Here is a 15,007-nt window from a genome sequence, read left to right on the forward strand (position 1 = left end):
GCACTTATCCACACCTTATAATCAACTTAATGCACACGTATATGAGACGTACAGAGGGAACTTTAAACATGTCTTAAGGGTGTTTTAGTACGTATTTATGACAACTTTAAGCTGCTAAAAAGACACATATATATAGACACATTAAATCCTCTTAATTCACACGTATATGAGACGTAAAGAGGCTTTTGATCAAATAAACGTGAAGTTTAAACATGTCTTAAGGGCGTTTTAATAGGTATTTATGGCGAATTTAAGCTACTGAAAAGGCACCTAAACACGTTATAATCCACTTAATGCACACGTATATGAGACGTAAATAGGCTTTAGATCAAATAAACGTGAAGTTTAAACATGTCTTAAGGGCGTTTTAATAAGTATTTATGTCAACTTTAAGCTGCTGAAAAGGCACTTAAACACACGTTATAATCCACTTAATGCACACGTATATGAGACGTAAACAGGCTTTAGATCAAATAAACGTGAAGTTTAAACATGTCTTAAGGGCGTTATAATAGGTATTTATGCCAAATTTAAGCTGCTGAAAAGGCACCTAAACATACATTATAATCCACTTAATGCACACGTATATGAGACGTAAATAGGCTTTAGATCAAATATACGTGAAGTTTAAACATGTCTTAAGGGCGTTTTAATAGATATTTATGGCAACTTTAAACTGCTGAAAAGGCACCTAAACACACGTTATAATCCTCTTAATGCACACGTATATGAGACGTAAAGAGGCTTTATATCAAATAAACGTGAAGTTTAAACATGTCTTAAGGGCGTTTTAATAAGTATTTATGGCAACTTTAAGCTGCTGAATAGGCACTAAAACACACGTTATAATCCACTTAATGCACACGTATATGAGACGTAAACAGGCTTTAGATCAAATATACGTGAAGTTTAAATATGTCTTAAGGGCGTTTTAATAGATATTTATGGCAACTTTAAACTGCTGAAAAGGCACCTAAACACACGTTATAATCCTCTTAATGCACACGTATATGAGACGTAAAGAGGCTTTAGATCAAATAAACGTGAAGTTTAAACATGTCTTAAGGGCGTTTTGATAAGTATTTATGGCAACTTTAAGCTGCTGAATAGGCACTAAAACACACGTTATAATCCACTTAATGCAATTGTATATGAGACGTAATGAGGCTTTAGATCAAATAAACGTGAACTTTAAACAAGTTTAAGGGGTTTAAAAATCATTTACGACATCTTTAAGCTGCTGAAAGACAACGGGAAAACCGGAAAATAAGGACTAACACGGACCTACAGAAAGACCACTTAAAGGCAATATTTACGTACTCGTATAAGTGGTGTATAGATCCGTAAAGAAGGAAAATACGTCAACATTACGCATGGTTTCAGCACGCTTAAATACCGTTTTTCGTGCCGTGATTCGGAAACATTTCTTTAGGCTTGCGTCACATATCCAAACCGGGGCATGGCCGGGCAACTTTCAATAACGAAAATATGACATAAAAGTCGCCAACTGCACAATACGTAAAGAGACTAGTCGTGGGTATTATTTGTGTATTGTGTATATAAAAAAGCCCGGCCGGGCCCCGGTTTGGAAATGTGACATTAGTCTCAGTCAGCGAAGGAGCAACGCAAATGATTGGATAAGAAGGGCAATATCTTTTTGCCAACACTTTGTTTAGCTTTTGCAAAACATGTCACCTTATTGAACATTATTGACATGTGACAAGTATTTACGTGTGCGATTTTGTTGTAAATTATCTCAAATCAGGTCTTCCAATTGTTATGTCTATTTGGTATGTTTTCTGAAAAACGGAATCAGGTGTAATAATCAATGAAGCTGTTTGTTTAATGTTGACGTTGTGCCCCATAGGCAACGATGTCACCACTTCAGGAGGTGACACCGGTACAACGTCAGGCGGTGGGGACGTCCCGCCATCAGGAGTCCTCGCATCACCTGGTGAGAGCACAGAAGACCTCTCCGTCAAATTAAGACGAGAGGTTCCACAGTTGACCGTATTGATTTTACGTTTTTTTTGCTTGTGTGTTTCAAACTTTATGTGTGTGAAATTTGTACACATCAATGTTCAGCATAACGGCATTTTTGTAGAAACAATGGATCGGATACAATGGATGAAAGATAAGAAATTTTTCTTGGCTTAGCATGAAAGCTCACCTGTGTTAAAATCCATGTAGGACTTTATAAATATCATTCAACACGAATCAATTGCTGACCTCAAATTTTCGGTCGCACATCATCCAACCATTTTTTCTTGGCTTGTTACTTTATTCAATTCTTTTCAAGTGTGACAGAGGGAAACTTCATTACAATTCTTAAACACAGACAGCGGAGATTTCACCCACCAGGCCGCTCTAGACGAGTACGACCGCTACACCCTGCTGTGGAAGTTCGACAGTGAGACCATCACGTTCGAGGCGCAGGTGCAGACCACGGGGTACATCGGACTCGGCTTCTCACCCAATGGGGGCATGACCGGATCTGACGTCATCATCGGATGGGTGAAAGACGGCCAGGCATACCTGACGGTAAACTAACTGGCTTTTTTATTTCTCAAAATTATTCGCATTTTCCTTAGATTAGATCTATGATCTATGTCTTTACTTATTCTACATTTAGTAAGCCAGTCAGTCTTTATTCAAACATTTTGAAGGCTTTCAGTATTTTTCCACCAGTACAAAGATTTACAATCCATTGGTGATGTTTGTCGTGTTCATTTTATCCCTTATTGTTTAGTCAGGTATATGGGCAGTCTTTTCAGCACTAAGGCTAGCTCCTTCTCAACATAAAAGATACTATCGAACAATGGCCATTATGTCCAAAGCATGTCGTATACAGAAGAACATTGATAGCGGCCTTTTCAGCACAATGTTGTGTTATAGGACAAGATTGCTGAGAGGTGATTTAAGCCAGGACGCTGAATTACTTTCATGTTAATAAAAGATATCATAAAACTAGAAAGGCCGACATTTGCTTAGGAGCAAATACAGCATATTGCAATCCATCTTCATCCTGGAAAAAATCCAAAAATTCAACAATTTGAAGTAATGTTTGCTCAAAGGGAAAATGAAGTACTGTGGGCACTTGTCCTACACACCTTTATGCCGAATTTTAGGTCATTTGGTTTCAATAGGAGCCAAAAAGATACATTTTTTAGTTAAAAATGGCTAAAAATCCCAAAATAACTCATTTTATAAGTGCTCTATGAAGTAAGTGTTGATGGGGTCCTGTTGTCATATGTCCAATGCACCTCTGTACCAAATTTCAGGTCATTTGGTGTACATACAAGGGTATAGGGGCCAAAAATATACATTTTTAGTCAAAAATGACTGAAAACCCCCAAATAACGAATTTTTGAAGTGATCTATGAAGAAAGTGTCGATGAGGTCCTGTGAGCATATGTTCAATGCGCCTCTGTGCTAAATTTCAGGTCATTAGGTTTTCATACAAGGGCATAGGAGCAAAAAATAAACATTTTTAGTCAAAAATGGCCAAAAACCCTAAAATAACTCATTTTTGGAGTAAACAATGAATAAAGCGTTGATGGGGTTCTGTGGTCATATGTCAAACGCACCTATGTACCAAATTTCAGGTCATTTGGTTTTAATACAAGGGCATAGGAGCCAACAATATACATTTTTAGTCAAAAATGGCCAAAAACCCTCAAATAAGTCATTTTTTAAGTGATCTATAAAGAAGGTGTCGATGGTTTTCTGTGGTCATATGTCCAATGCACCTCTGTACCAAATTTCAGGTCATTAGCTTGTAATACCAGGGCACAGGGGCCCAAAATATACATATTTTGTCTAAAAATGACCAAAAACCCTAAATATCATAAATTTTAAGGCCTCTATCAAGAAAGTGAAAAAAAAGTCTGGGGGTATTTGCTATTTCTACCACCCTGCCAATTTTCAGCTCATTTGGCCCAAAAATGAAAAAATTAATCCCATTTGAAGATTTGACAGGAGAAGAGACAAAGGAAAAGCAATATATTGCAATCCCATACTATGTATGGATTGCAATATAATAACTTGCTTAGCCCCCACCCATTCTATGCCTTTAGGAGATAAGTGGTATTTGTCTGAAAAAGCTTACTACTGATTGGTGATGCTTACCCATGGCACAGTGTGGCAATGATACATGATACATGCATGTACAGTCTGACTGTAAATGACACTGACATATTACACAGATTGTGTTATAAAAAGACGTAACCTTCTAAAGCATGGTGTAAAGAAAAGTGCCAGCGACCTTATGTGACATCCTGAGTACCGTGTGTCCCACAGGACCGTTACGCGGAGGGATACTTCCAGCCGCGGCTGGACGCCAGCCAGGACGTGGAGCTGCTGTCTGGATACGAGAACGGCACGCACACCGTCCTCAGGTTCCGCAGGAGGCTCCGGCCGTGCGACACCACAGAGGACAGGGAGATCACGGTAAGGCCTAGGTCATATTTCCGAACCGGGACCTGGCTGGGCAGCTTTCGGGAACGGCAAGTATGACATAAAAGACACCAAACTACACAAGGCATAAATAGAATAGACATTGGCATTATTTTTGTATATTTTTACATGTACGTTTCTAATTTTCGTTCCCGCTAACAGCCCGACCGGGTACCCGGTTTGGAAATGTGAGGATAGCCTAAAGTTTAACTCATGATGCACTGTTTTACTGTCTTTCTGCTTTTTCAGTCTTTCTCTTCTATAAACACTTTCTGTTTATCAGCGTGGTTCGGGTTCATGAAACTCTGAGAAGCTACAAGTTACAGGGATCGTAAGTTTAACAATAGTAAAACACAGATGGTTCTTTCCTTCATTGGAAATGAAGGACTTTGCAAGAAATATAAAGTTACAAAGGTCTGGGCTTTTGGTGAATTTGGACCCATGCCATGAAATGTAACGTTGTTTTCTTTAAATCTTCGTGGTTCATTCTGTGCAAGAAGAATTATCTTTCGTCTATTATTGCTTTTATGCATAAACTAGACACGTGACGTCATTGCTTTAGCCCATAAGGCATTGCGATTGTGTACACATTCTTGAGTAATGGTTCATTTACTCAAAAGATACATGTATTTACATGTATCAAACAAGTCTTTCCGAGCAAACTCTTGCTTCTGTTGACTTGGTCGGATATGACTTTCCTTTCTTCCGTTGCTCTCCAGTGCTCTGCTATTGAAACAGTAGTCGGCTTTAACTAGGTTAGAGGTTATAGCGGTAAATCATATCGCTGTTCCGTGGATATTTACTGTCAAAACAAGTATTTGCGCAAAATCTCCTATCGTATTGCATAATTATACATGCCATTCCTTCCTTCCTTTCTTCCGCTGTTCTGGGATGCATTGAACCATCGTCTTTCGGGCAGTAAAGCTCACCAGCTTGTTCGTGATATTGACTGCATTTAGACATCATGACATCTAAGCATGTGGACCATAGGAAACTCAATATTCGATAGTTATCAAGGACCTGGCTACGGCAAACCACATGGCACATGCAACCCACCCCAAACCAAAAGTCACAACAGTCCCGTCTAAGTGTACACAGTAAGGACACTCTTGTTTGGAGCAACCACCTTATATTGCCCCCAATCACAACCACTTTTTCCTCAGTCCCTTGCGCGGTTCATTTTCTCAGAGGCTGGTGAAAAGTATTGCGCGCGCTGATGACACCGCTATGTCCATAAATCAAATGACAACAATGGCTGTAAAAACGCAATGGCGTACTGATACAGAAGCGCCGCTTCGCGGGCAAAATTATTATTATCATTATTCCAGGTGGAAAGATTTTGATTTCTTATCCGTGATTGGTGAATTTGATAATGTCTTAAGCGTTCTCATTGGTAGAGAATGACCAATGGTGACCGAGTAATTTTACACATATGGTAAAATTTACCCTGTTTATCAAGTTAATCTGTCTGCCTTTGGTTAGCTTTGTCGAATCACATTAACGATAGACTCCGCATTAGCCAATCAAATTCAAGTTCTTTCCTATGTCAACGAAACACCTGCATTTTGCTTTTTGATCACAAGGGGTCGCTGTGACACCGTGAGCAATTCCAATGAGACCGTGTCGTGAAAACGGCTTCTATGGGTCATATTTTTCTGGTTTAACGTTAAATCTTCAGAAACTCTGTTGATTAAGTGGCAAAGTTGGTTAACAGCATATTATCAACTGTTCTAGCTCTGATTTGCTCCTCTGCCGAATTCGGGGCTGGTATTGGATCAATAACATGGGTACTCGGCGCTAGTGGCGGAGAGGGGCAGCATTAAATCAGGCAAACCATGTTAGATAGTAGTGTTCATTGTTGCGAGATTTTCTTACTTACGGTCATCACGGCTACATGTAGATGTATGAAGTTCTTCCTGCATTCATTCATTGTCCACAAACAGCAAATATACCTGTCCTTGGTGCTGAACACTCTCGGTCTTCTGTTCCTTTTTGGTGAGATATTTTTTCCTCAGAAGTGGCTATTGACAGGCTGTTAAAAAAATATAGCATACGTTCGGCTCACTGAGACGTTACAAAGAATTGGTCAAATGGCTCAACTAGTAAGAATATGATCGAGGGATCCAAAGGTTCTAGGCTAAAACCCCAGCGGTGGAACTTTTTTTTACCTTTTTAACGTTTATTGTTTTGCTTTCAACATCCAATAACTAATCATTCTTGCACTGGAATGTCACAATTTTAATTAGCCTGTCAATATCTAGACAGGCCTGTCAATGGCGGGTGAAAACCTTATTGATAAATTCAATGCCTTAAACATCATGAAATTTAAGCCATATGAACTATAGGGAAACATTCTTATTTCACGATAGGCTTGCCTGCTTACAGCTTAAGGAAAAGAAGAAGCAAGCAGTTTATCACTCCACACATTCGGGGACAATATTTGATAGCTATGACGTACACAAAATGTGCTACCCCGTCTGCCCATAACCTTAGTCAGCCTGTCCTAGCTAATGCATGTCTCCGGCCCCACCCCAGTCCAGCAGATAGAACCAGTAGGCAGTCATGTGATAGCCTTCTCGTGAATCCATTGTGAAGCAGCCTGGGAGGGGAGAGTCCATTATGGGGTCGGTGTTGGGGTGGGGGGAGACGTACGTCCCGTTCCACGGGATCTTGCAGGTTGGTGGGGAGGCGTCAAGGACCACGGAGGAATGGAACGTCAAATCCACGGACTAGAAAAAGATGCATCCATGATTATCATGAATGTTAATCTGAGTTGGGAAAATACATTATGAAGACATATAAACTGTTCTCCGACTAAAAAAAATGTCACCCACGGGAATTTTCGACTGACTCCCTCAGTCTTCTCCAGCTGGGACGGGGGCGAAATCAACTTCCGACAACATTTGACCCATTGCTGACGTCACATGAACAAAACGTCACGTGTCCACAGCGATTGGGTCGGACAGCTGAAGAAGTCCGATTTTTTACTTTCAGAGCATTTTATCTCTTCATAATGTAACCATAATACTTATCATATCAGAAACTTTAAACCTAGGGCACTTAGCATCTTCCATACCTGATTTTTTCATTATTTTGTCAACATCCAATGTTAACATGCCGTTCCTCGCTGAATACCATTTTCAGTTTATGTCCATATTATGCCTTACCCTCACACTCCTTTCACTCAATAAGTTATTCCCTCACCATCTTATTGGGTGCCTGGCCGGGAGTGACAGTGAAGACCAGCGGTCCGTGATCACATGACCCGACCATGATCTGCTCCGTTTCGTTGTACTTCTTGTCAGGGACCAACTTGTCTGTTGCTACGGTAGCAATGCACCTGGCAGTGAGTAGAAGAAATTGATAGATGATTGTAACATACAGTTGATACTATCATTTATCATTGTATGTGATTGAAAATGTAATGCATTTTGTCACAATTATTTAAGGGCCTTACTAATTAAGGACAGACTTACAATGTTCAATAACCCAAAGTCGTGGGTTATTTGCCTACAAGGTGAAGAAATACTTTGCTGCCTCCTTTGTGATAAATGTTTGAACGCGAAGTTCCAGGCAAGGGAAATAACAATAACCTTCAGCTGCTGTTCTCCCATTATGCCAGTAGGGGACAATGTATGCATGTTTTCAGTGCTGGGAAGGTACCGGCATCATGTTGCATTATAGCAGACATCTATGGGACAATACTGTTCGGAATCGTAGTTGCTTAACCCTTATACACGGGGCCACCTGCACCCACTCTTTTATACACCTTATGCTAAGCTCCTTACCCATCCGGATCCCATGTGTCATTCACGGTGACGATGAACCTGACCCATCTGACTTTATCAGGCGAAAATTCGGTGTCGTCACCGAACACCAACAGGTGTGAAGCCGTCAGAAACAGCAACAGCGGCACTTGACCCGACCACCACGCCATCTTGTTTTCTAAACCTTTGACACAAAAACACAGACGCACTTTGTACAGTGTGTGTTCTTGATATCGAACTTTTATCAATCTACGTTAATTGTGTTGTTAAGACCCTCATTTTTTAACTTAAATGATGTGCAGTGTACCCGAAGTTATGTATCATTGTACAATTATGTTTTGAAATTAGCTATTAACTTAAGGGATCTTTGGTAGCCCCACCAGAGTCTCTCGACTACCTAGCATGTGATGTTTTCGTCCAATCCAGCTCCCTGTAATACAAACGATAACATTTGTATGAGTGGACTTTGATATCAAATATGTACAGCACGAGATCTGACATGGAAATATGAGCCTCGATCAGTTTACAAACAATCCACTAGGGGTCGCCTTGCTTCGGGTGACAAAGCAAATGTTCGCCTGTATATGATTGTAGCGAAAAATGTTTGTGCAAAAATTTCTTTTTGTTTCTTCAGAAGCATAAACTGATAATCTGATATGGATATTTTTTCTGTACCGGAAGATATCTGTTAAGATCAATGTATACGTATCATTTAATGTTTTATTACTTTATATTGATCAACGTTTACAAATTTTCATTTGTCCTGACAGGAGGACACTCTGAGAATCATCTGGTCCTTCAACGATGTTGACCCCGTTGCTCTGGACGGGCCTGACGGACCGCAGTACCACGGCAGTAACCGCGGGAGTAAGAGCGTCATACTGCTGCAGAAGTCCCCGCCAAACCTCGATCTACAGGACGGAAATGTCATCACCTTTGACATGACGAACCAAAATGTTAGTCTTTGTCCTATTGTACACTGTACGTCATTAGCGTGTAGTAGCAAACGGATGGAATCAGACTGTAGAAGGGAAGCCATTCAACACTATGATAATGAAAATATTTCATGTGGCAGTTATCACTTATTGAACGACAGAATGAAGAAACATAAACTTTATTTCCTCATATCAAGACAACAACACTGGCCGCAAACGACGTTTGCCATTGTCGTTGTTGTTGTCACTCCTACAAATGTACAAATTGTATATCAATATAACTGTTTCCTGTTCAGCTGAGAGTTCCAACCAGGGAGACAACGTACTGGTGTACATCCTTCCAGCTGCCGGTACTGGACAAAAAGCATCATCTAGTCAAGGTAAGACTTGTAACGATAACCTGCTTAAAATAACTCTTACTGCTTCTACATTTCATTTGGTAATCTGCAGATGAGCGGAACATCATTGGTGTAGGAGCAGGTTACTAAATTAGATGGTAGACTGTCAGACACTTGCATTTCTATACTATGCGCCAGTGTGTGCTATGTTATCATACATCTTATCCATCATGACATCCACGATGAAGTAGTACAACTGACTGTCCCTTCTAATTGCATTGCATCAGTCAGAATGGCTTATCACTTAGGCCCTCTTTACATGCATTTTCAAAAACACCCGAAACCATGGAGAATCCCCCAGAAAATGCATGTATAGAGAGATAAGGAGACTCGAATTCTATTCACAGACGAGTCTCTGGGGTGCTTTTGGAAAACGCTTAGGTTTTTCAATCACAAGCAAAGCAGGTCAATCTTCACGGAAGAAGACTAGTGGTGCCTGTTACTTGCTCAACATGTCATATTACTTTTTGCCCCTCCTTTTGCGTGATCAGGTTGAACCACTGGTCCAGCCCGGTAACGAGGGCGTGGTGCACCACATCCTGATCTACCAGTGCTCCCCGGGCTCCACCCCGCCCACCGGCAGCCAGGAGTGCGCCAGCATGCCATGGGGGAACTGCAAAGCCATCATGGCGGCCTGGGCTGTTGGAGGAACGGTAAGAGTCACCAAAGCACTTTACACGACATTCCACAACTGTCCTTAGGCCACGTTGATTTGATTTATTTCTATTTATTTATTCTTATTTATTTAGATTTACCACGTTTGTGGAAGGATTGACATAAAAGTTGACTATCACTTTTGCAAAATGTCAACCCGGTGACCAGTCTGTAGGTTTGATCAACTCACACCGGGAAGGTCCCCTACTCTTTTCGATAAGTGCGGCGGGTTCTTTAACGTGCGTGGGATGTGACTGTCCCCAAACACGGGACCTCCATTTAATGTCCTATCTGAGGGACGGCCATCGCCGAAGCTACTAATAGGTACTCATTCTAACCTGAGTAAAGTGAGGAAAGCCATGTAAAGTGCATTTCACAAGGCACAATATCGGTAACACGGTAGGATTCGAACTCGAAATGATTGATATGGCTGACATCCTCCGGCAACTCCAAAACTGATGCGAGCGTGCGAATTATAAAAAAAAATTGGCAAAAAAAGTTGCCTTCATCTAAGTGGTCTGGAAGGTTGACAAACACAAAGTATTGAACACTGGACAATAGATTCTTAATGTTTGCTTTCACATATTCTTCTGTGGCATTGGAATTGACGTTGACGTTGATACATGTTTTCTGATGTATATATCTTTATCTATGATATGTATTTGCTACTTTTGCAGATGTTCTGTATATGATAAAGCATGGTTGACAAAATTGACGGGCAAGCGGATACCATCCATATAATCAAATCTACAAGGCTTTACTGCCGTAAAACGGCCATGGGCCTTTTCCTTGTACCTACCTTCTTTGCTGTTGATGTACAGGGCTACACATATCCTGAACATGTCGGATTATCCATGGGGACAGCCGATGATCCGAGCTACGTCGTCATGCAGACGCACTACGACAATCCCCAACGTCTGAACAGTTAGTAAAGCAATCAAATGATTGTAGTCATAGCGAGATAGTGCAAGAATAGAGTGCGAATTGCTTCGTATTTTGCAATTGCCCCAAACTTTTATATATGAGACCGTGACTTCTTTTGATTTTTTACAGATGTTTACGACAATTCCGGAATAAGGTTCTACTACACGCCCGATGTGCGGCAGTACGACGCTGGGATTTTGGAGGTTGGGATCCAGGTGAACCAAGACCACGCCATCCCGCCCCAGGCAGACACATACGACAGCGCCGCCTACTGTTACAAGGAGTGCCTTGACCCGGTACGTCGACGTCCTTTTATGTGCCAAATTTTGTGAAGCACCAGTTTCACCTATTGGGCTCTTTGTTTTTCTGCCCTGATCCAGCTTTGCTGTATCGTCCTCGTTTTATCATACATCTGCATGCGTGACTGTATGTGAATATGTATGCATATGTGGGTGAGCGTGTCTGTGTCTGTGTGCGTGTCTGTGTGTGTGTGTGTGCGTCTCTCCCTCTGTGAGTGTGTGTGTATGCGCGAGTGTGTGTGCGCGCGTGCGTGCGTGCTCACTTGCGTGTGGTCTGAATATCTACATCTCAAGAGTAGAACCTCCTTGTGTTTGCCTGTGTCTCAACAATCCCTTCACCCCCTTAGTACCTACAACAGCTGGGAGAGCCCATCAACGTGTTCGCCTCCATGCTGCACGCTCACAATGTGGGAGTCGGGGTGCGGACCAAGTTGGTGAGGAACGGAGTTGTGGAGAGTTACCTCGGCCGTGACGACAACTACGACTTCGATCTTCAGGAAACCCGCTTTCTGTACCCGGAGGTCGCCATCAAGGAGGTCAGCGCAAACACTTCAGGATCTGTTTGTTTGTTTGTTTGTTTATTCTTTATTTAACCAGGGTGAAACATATCGCCTGACGGCGTTTTTCAAAGCCCCCTGGGGGGAGAGCCCCAAACATAAGTCATACATAAAGTTCAACAAAAGCAAATCTGTCTTATAATTTTGTCCACTTTGTGTCATGTAATGTTTTCCTGTCACTCCTGATTGATGAGCCATCGAATATATGTGTGCCCTACACAAATGATTATGTTGATGCATCGTCCAAGTATTTACCGACATTACATCATCCTTGCCAAATGTTCTTCGATGCAACGCACAACATCACAATGCCATATGTTCGATCTTCTTTGATAAAACTGTTTCTTCATTCCATTTCCTTCAGGGAGACGAACTTATCACAGAATGCAGCTATCGCACAACCAACCTGAACACGTTTACTTTCGTAAGTAGATTGTGATGCTAACATGCTAAGAAATTCGCACCTTACTGGATAAACACATTCTCCTGCGCTGAGCTGAAATCGCGTCCTAAAATCGCTTGAAACTAATGTGTTCTAGGACGCGGGCTCAGAGTAATCATACAGTCACTAAATTCTGTTACCTTGACAGTCTAGAGCAGATATCTCATTGGCTGTGTTCTAATTAGATCTGTGCTACCCTTGACTTTATAATGGGAGTATCATGCAAAACATACAAGTATGACCGAAAGACACAAAAGTGTAAATCTATCATTTTTAAAAGTTCGTTGAGCGCTATGTCATATCGCTCGGTAGCAGAGGCGCCGCCTTCAGGAAGTTACCCTCTCGAGTACCACGAACACTAATCGATATGGCGATGCAGCGCTTTGGATTGATAGATTTGATAGATCATCGATAGTGGTCGTGCAATATAGACCTGAACAGGTACATTTTCTTGAACTAGTTGACCTGTAAATTCCAACACATCCTATGATTTACTGCTCGCTGGGTCACGTGTTTCTATCTGCATAACGTGACGTCACGGCAGCAGTGGATTGTTCCTTGCTTGACAAAGACTGGTGCTGTTCAGTCGAAAATTGAGGATGCTGAGGAGTTTTGTGTTGGAATTTACAATTCAACTAGTTGAAGAATGACTCCTAACAACACAGATGAACTTTCAAGTTAAGGTACATTTTCCTCATGAAGGGAGGACAGGCCTCATCGGAGGAGATGTGTCAGAACTACCTGCAGTACTACCCACGGTTCAAACTGGAGCACTGCGACAGCCTGCCCTACATCCTGCATGGTGTGGAATTCTTCGGCATTACCCAGCTCGATAAGTGAGTACATAGGGCGGTCATGCTGTGCTTTTCTTGGGCTTTCAATGAAGAGTTTAGGCCATCTTTCCACCAGGCGATCGCCGTGCGACCGTACAACGAGCAAAGTCGGTTTTGTGTAACCTTTGATTTTATGATTGAAAAATCATTCAATATGTTAAAGTATGATGTAAAAGGCAACAAAAGGTAGATCTGTGAAATCAGAGATTGGTGGCCGCAGCGCGGAAGGAGGTGTAACACACAAACACTCCTGGTGATAAACATGTTCTTGGAGCGCTGCTCAGAAGTAAGAAAAGGTTACAATTCATATTGTATGGTGGAATTTGCCATACTTCTTCTTCTTTTGAGTGCCACATCTCATTAGGTTGAGGGCTCAGGCACTGGGGGAAGGGGATCATTTTCTCGGTGCAGGTGCAGGTTGGTGGGTAGTGCCTTCTGGCTTCTCAGTGGGCAGGGGTGTCGCTCCCTGACCGCCACTCTGCTGTGTGAACTTGTAGACGATCTGTCTTAGCTTGCTTCTAAAATTTGTATCACACAGCCGAAATCCCCCTCACGTGGTCAAACCAGACAGCATGGCCGGTATGAACATCGGTGCCGTCCTGAACCAGCACCCTTGGAGCGTGGAGGAAGCAGAGAGGTTCGAGCAGCACGTGCGCAGTGGGCCCAACGTGGTGAGGTGTAAGGGGAGTACTGGATTCAACAATCTGGTAAGCTTTCAGAACACAGTCTACTGCAATAACATTGTTATCAGCATGCATTGTCGTGTGCTGTGGTTTTGCGTCTTTTAGAGCCCTCAATTCAGAACACATGGAGTATTCCTTCGAATAGTTGTATATCTTGTCGCCAAAGACACTAAAATATGTCCGTATCCAAGCTATCTCTAACGTTACCACGCGGTTGCTTCTGGGTCTGTTTTAGAAATACCTGGAAATCTAGTACCGTTAGTTTAGCACGGCCAACTTTTCTTTAGAAATTTCAAAGTAGGATGGCAAACAATAACCATTACATGACAAAACGATCTTTATAACTTTTGTAACTGCTTAAAGAAAAATCGACTTTCTCTATGTTTATAAATACTAGTAGTACATGAGGAAGCATGACTAGACATCAGAAACCCAAAGACTGTACAGTACCAATTTGCCATCATGTAGACGTACATGTACATGGAGTACTTATAGTTTTGGTTCAGTAGACCTTATTCAAGAATAGTTGTAGAGTTCGTTACATCGTGTAGAAATGTTGATCATTAATGTTACTATACATATAATCATAAATGTTACTATACATATAACTATCATCATTATCTCTAGGCTGGCATCAATGGACAGATCTGGGACCCTCTCCCCGAGCCGACTGTCGTGGTGTCCAACTCCACCGTGTCAGGATGCTGAGGACACGGCGTCAGCAAAGTCACGCACAGGCACGCTGAAGCTATGCACGAATAAAGTACTTACAATTTGAGGACATCCAATCCTTTTTTCGTTCTTTTGATATCTGTGTAGGTATGCTTTTCTAGCCCGGTTTCCATGCGCGCTATATACTAGTACTCTGGCTACAAATCGCTTCTTGTGGATCGAGTCAGAAAGGGATGCATTGATAGCTGGTTATTGTTGTTCTGGGGAAGAATCGAATATTTGACATGACCGAGAAGATCATTAATGCTGTTTTGTAGATGAAATAACCTCAGTTTTTTTTTTTACCAAGCTGTAGTATGGTCTTTTTTCGCAATGGCGAATAGAACTA

At 41.7% G+C, this 15,007-nt stretch overlaps 1 protein-coding gene across 1 annotated transcript; it reads left to right on the top strand.

Moving 5' to 3' along the window:
• The first annotated feature begins 1,873 nt into the window (after nucleotides 1–1,873).
• Nucleotides 1,874–14,735, top strand: LOC118416171 (DBH-like monooxygenase protein 1 homolog). The gene is made up of 13 exons (XM_035821251.1): nucleotides 1,874–1,954; nucleotides 2,308–2,541; nucleotides 4,300–4,449; nucleotides 8,993–9,178; nucleotides 9,454–9,537; nucleotides 10,047–10,208; nucleotides 11,031–11,133; nucleotides 11,263–11,429; nucleotides 11,780–11,968; nucleotides 12,354–12,413; nucleotides 13,134–13,267; nucleotides 13,803–13,971; nucleotides 14,575–14,735. Exons 1-13 carry the CDS (start codon nucleotides 1,874–1,876, stop codon nucleotides 14,653–14,655), a joined length of 1,800 nt encoding a protein of 599 aa, XP_035677144.1. The 3' UTR covers nucleotides 14,656–14,735.
• Nucleotides 14,736–15,007: the final 272 nt, after the last annotated feature.

The sequence above is a fragment of the Branchiostoma floridae genome, chromosome 5 (assembly GCF_000003815.2).
Source record: "Branchiostoma floridae strain S238N-H82 chromosome 5, Bfl_VNyyK, whole genome shotgun sequence".
Lineage (NCBI taxonomy): Eukaryota > Metazoa > Chordata > Leptocardii > Amphioxiformes > Branchiostomatidae > Branchiostoma > Branchiostoma floridae.

What these genes read in the sequence shown, in the direction of transcription:
- LOC118416171 (XM_035821251.1), top strand. Translation starts at nt 1,874, where the DNA reads ATGTCACCACTTCAGGAGGTGACACCGGTACAACGTCAGGCGGTGGGG. An exon ending in ACGGCCAGGCATACCTGACG is followed by an intron (nt 2,542 to 4,299) that starts GTAAACTAACTG and finishes TGTGTCCCACAG; the next exon opens with GACCGTTACGCGGAGGGATA. An exon ending in GTACTGGATTCAACAATCTG is followed by an intron (nt 13,972 to 14,574) that starts GTAAGCTTTCAG and finishes CATTATCTCTAG; the next exon opens with GCTGGCATCAATGGACAGAT.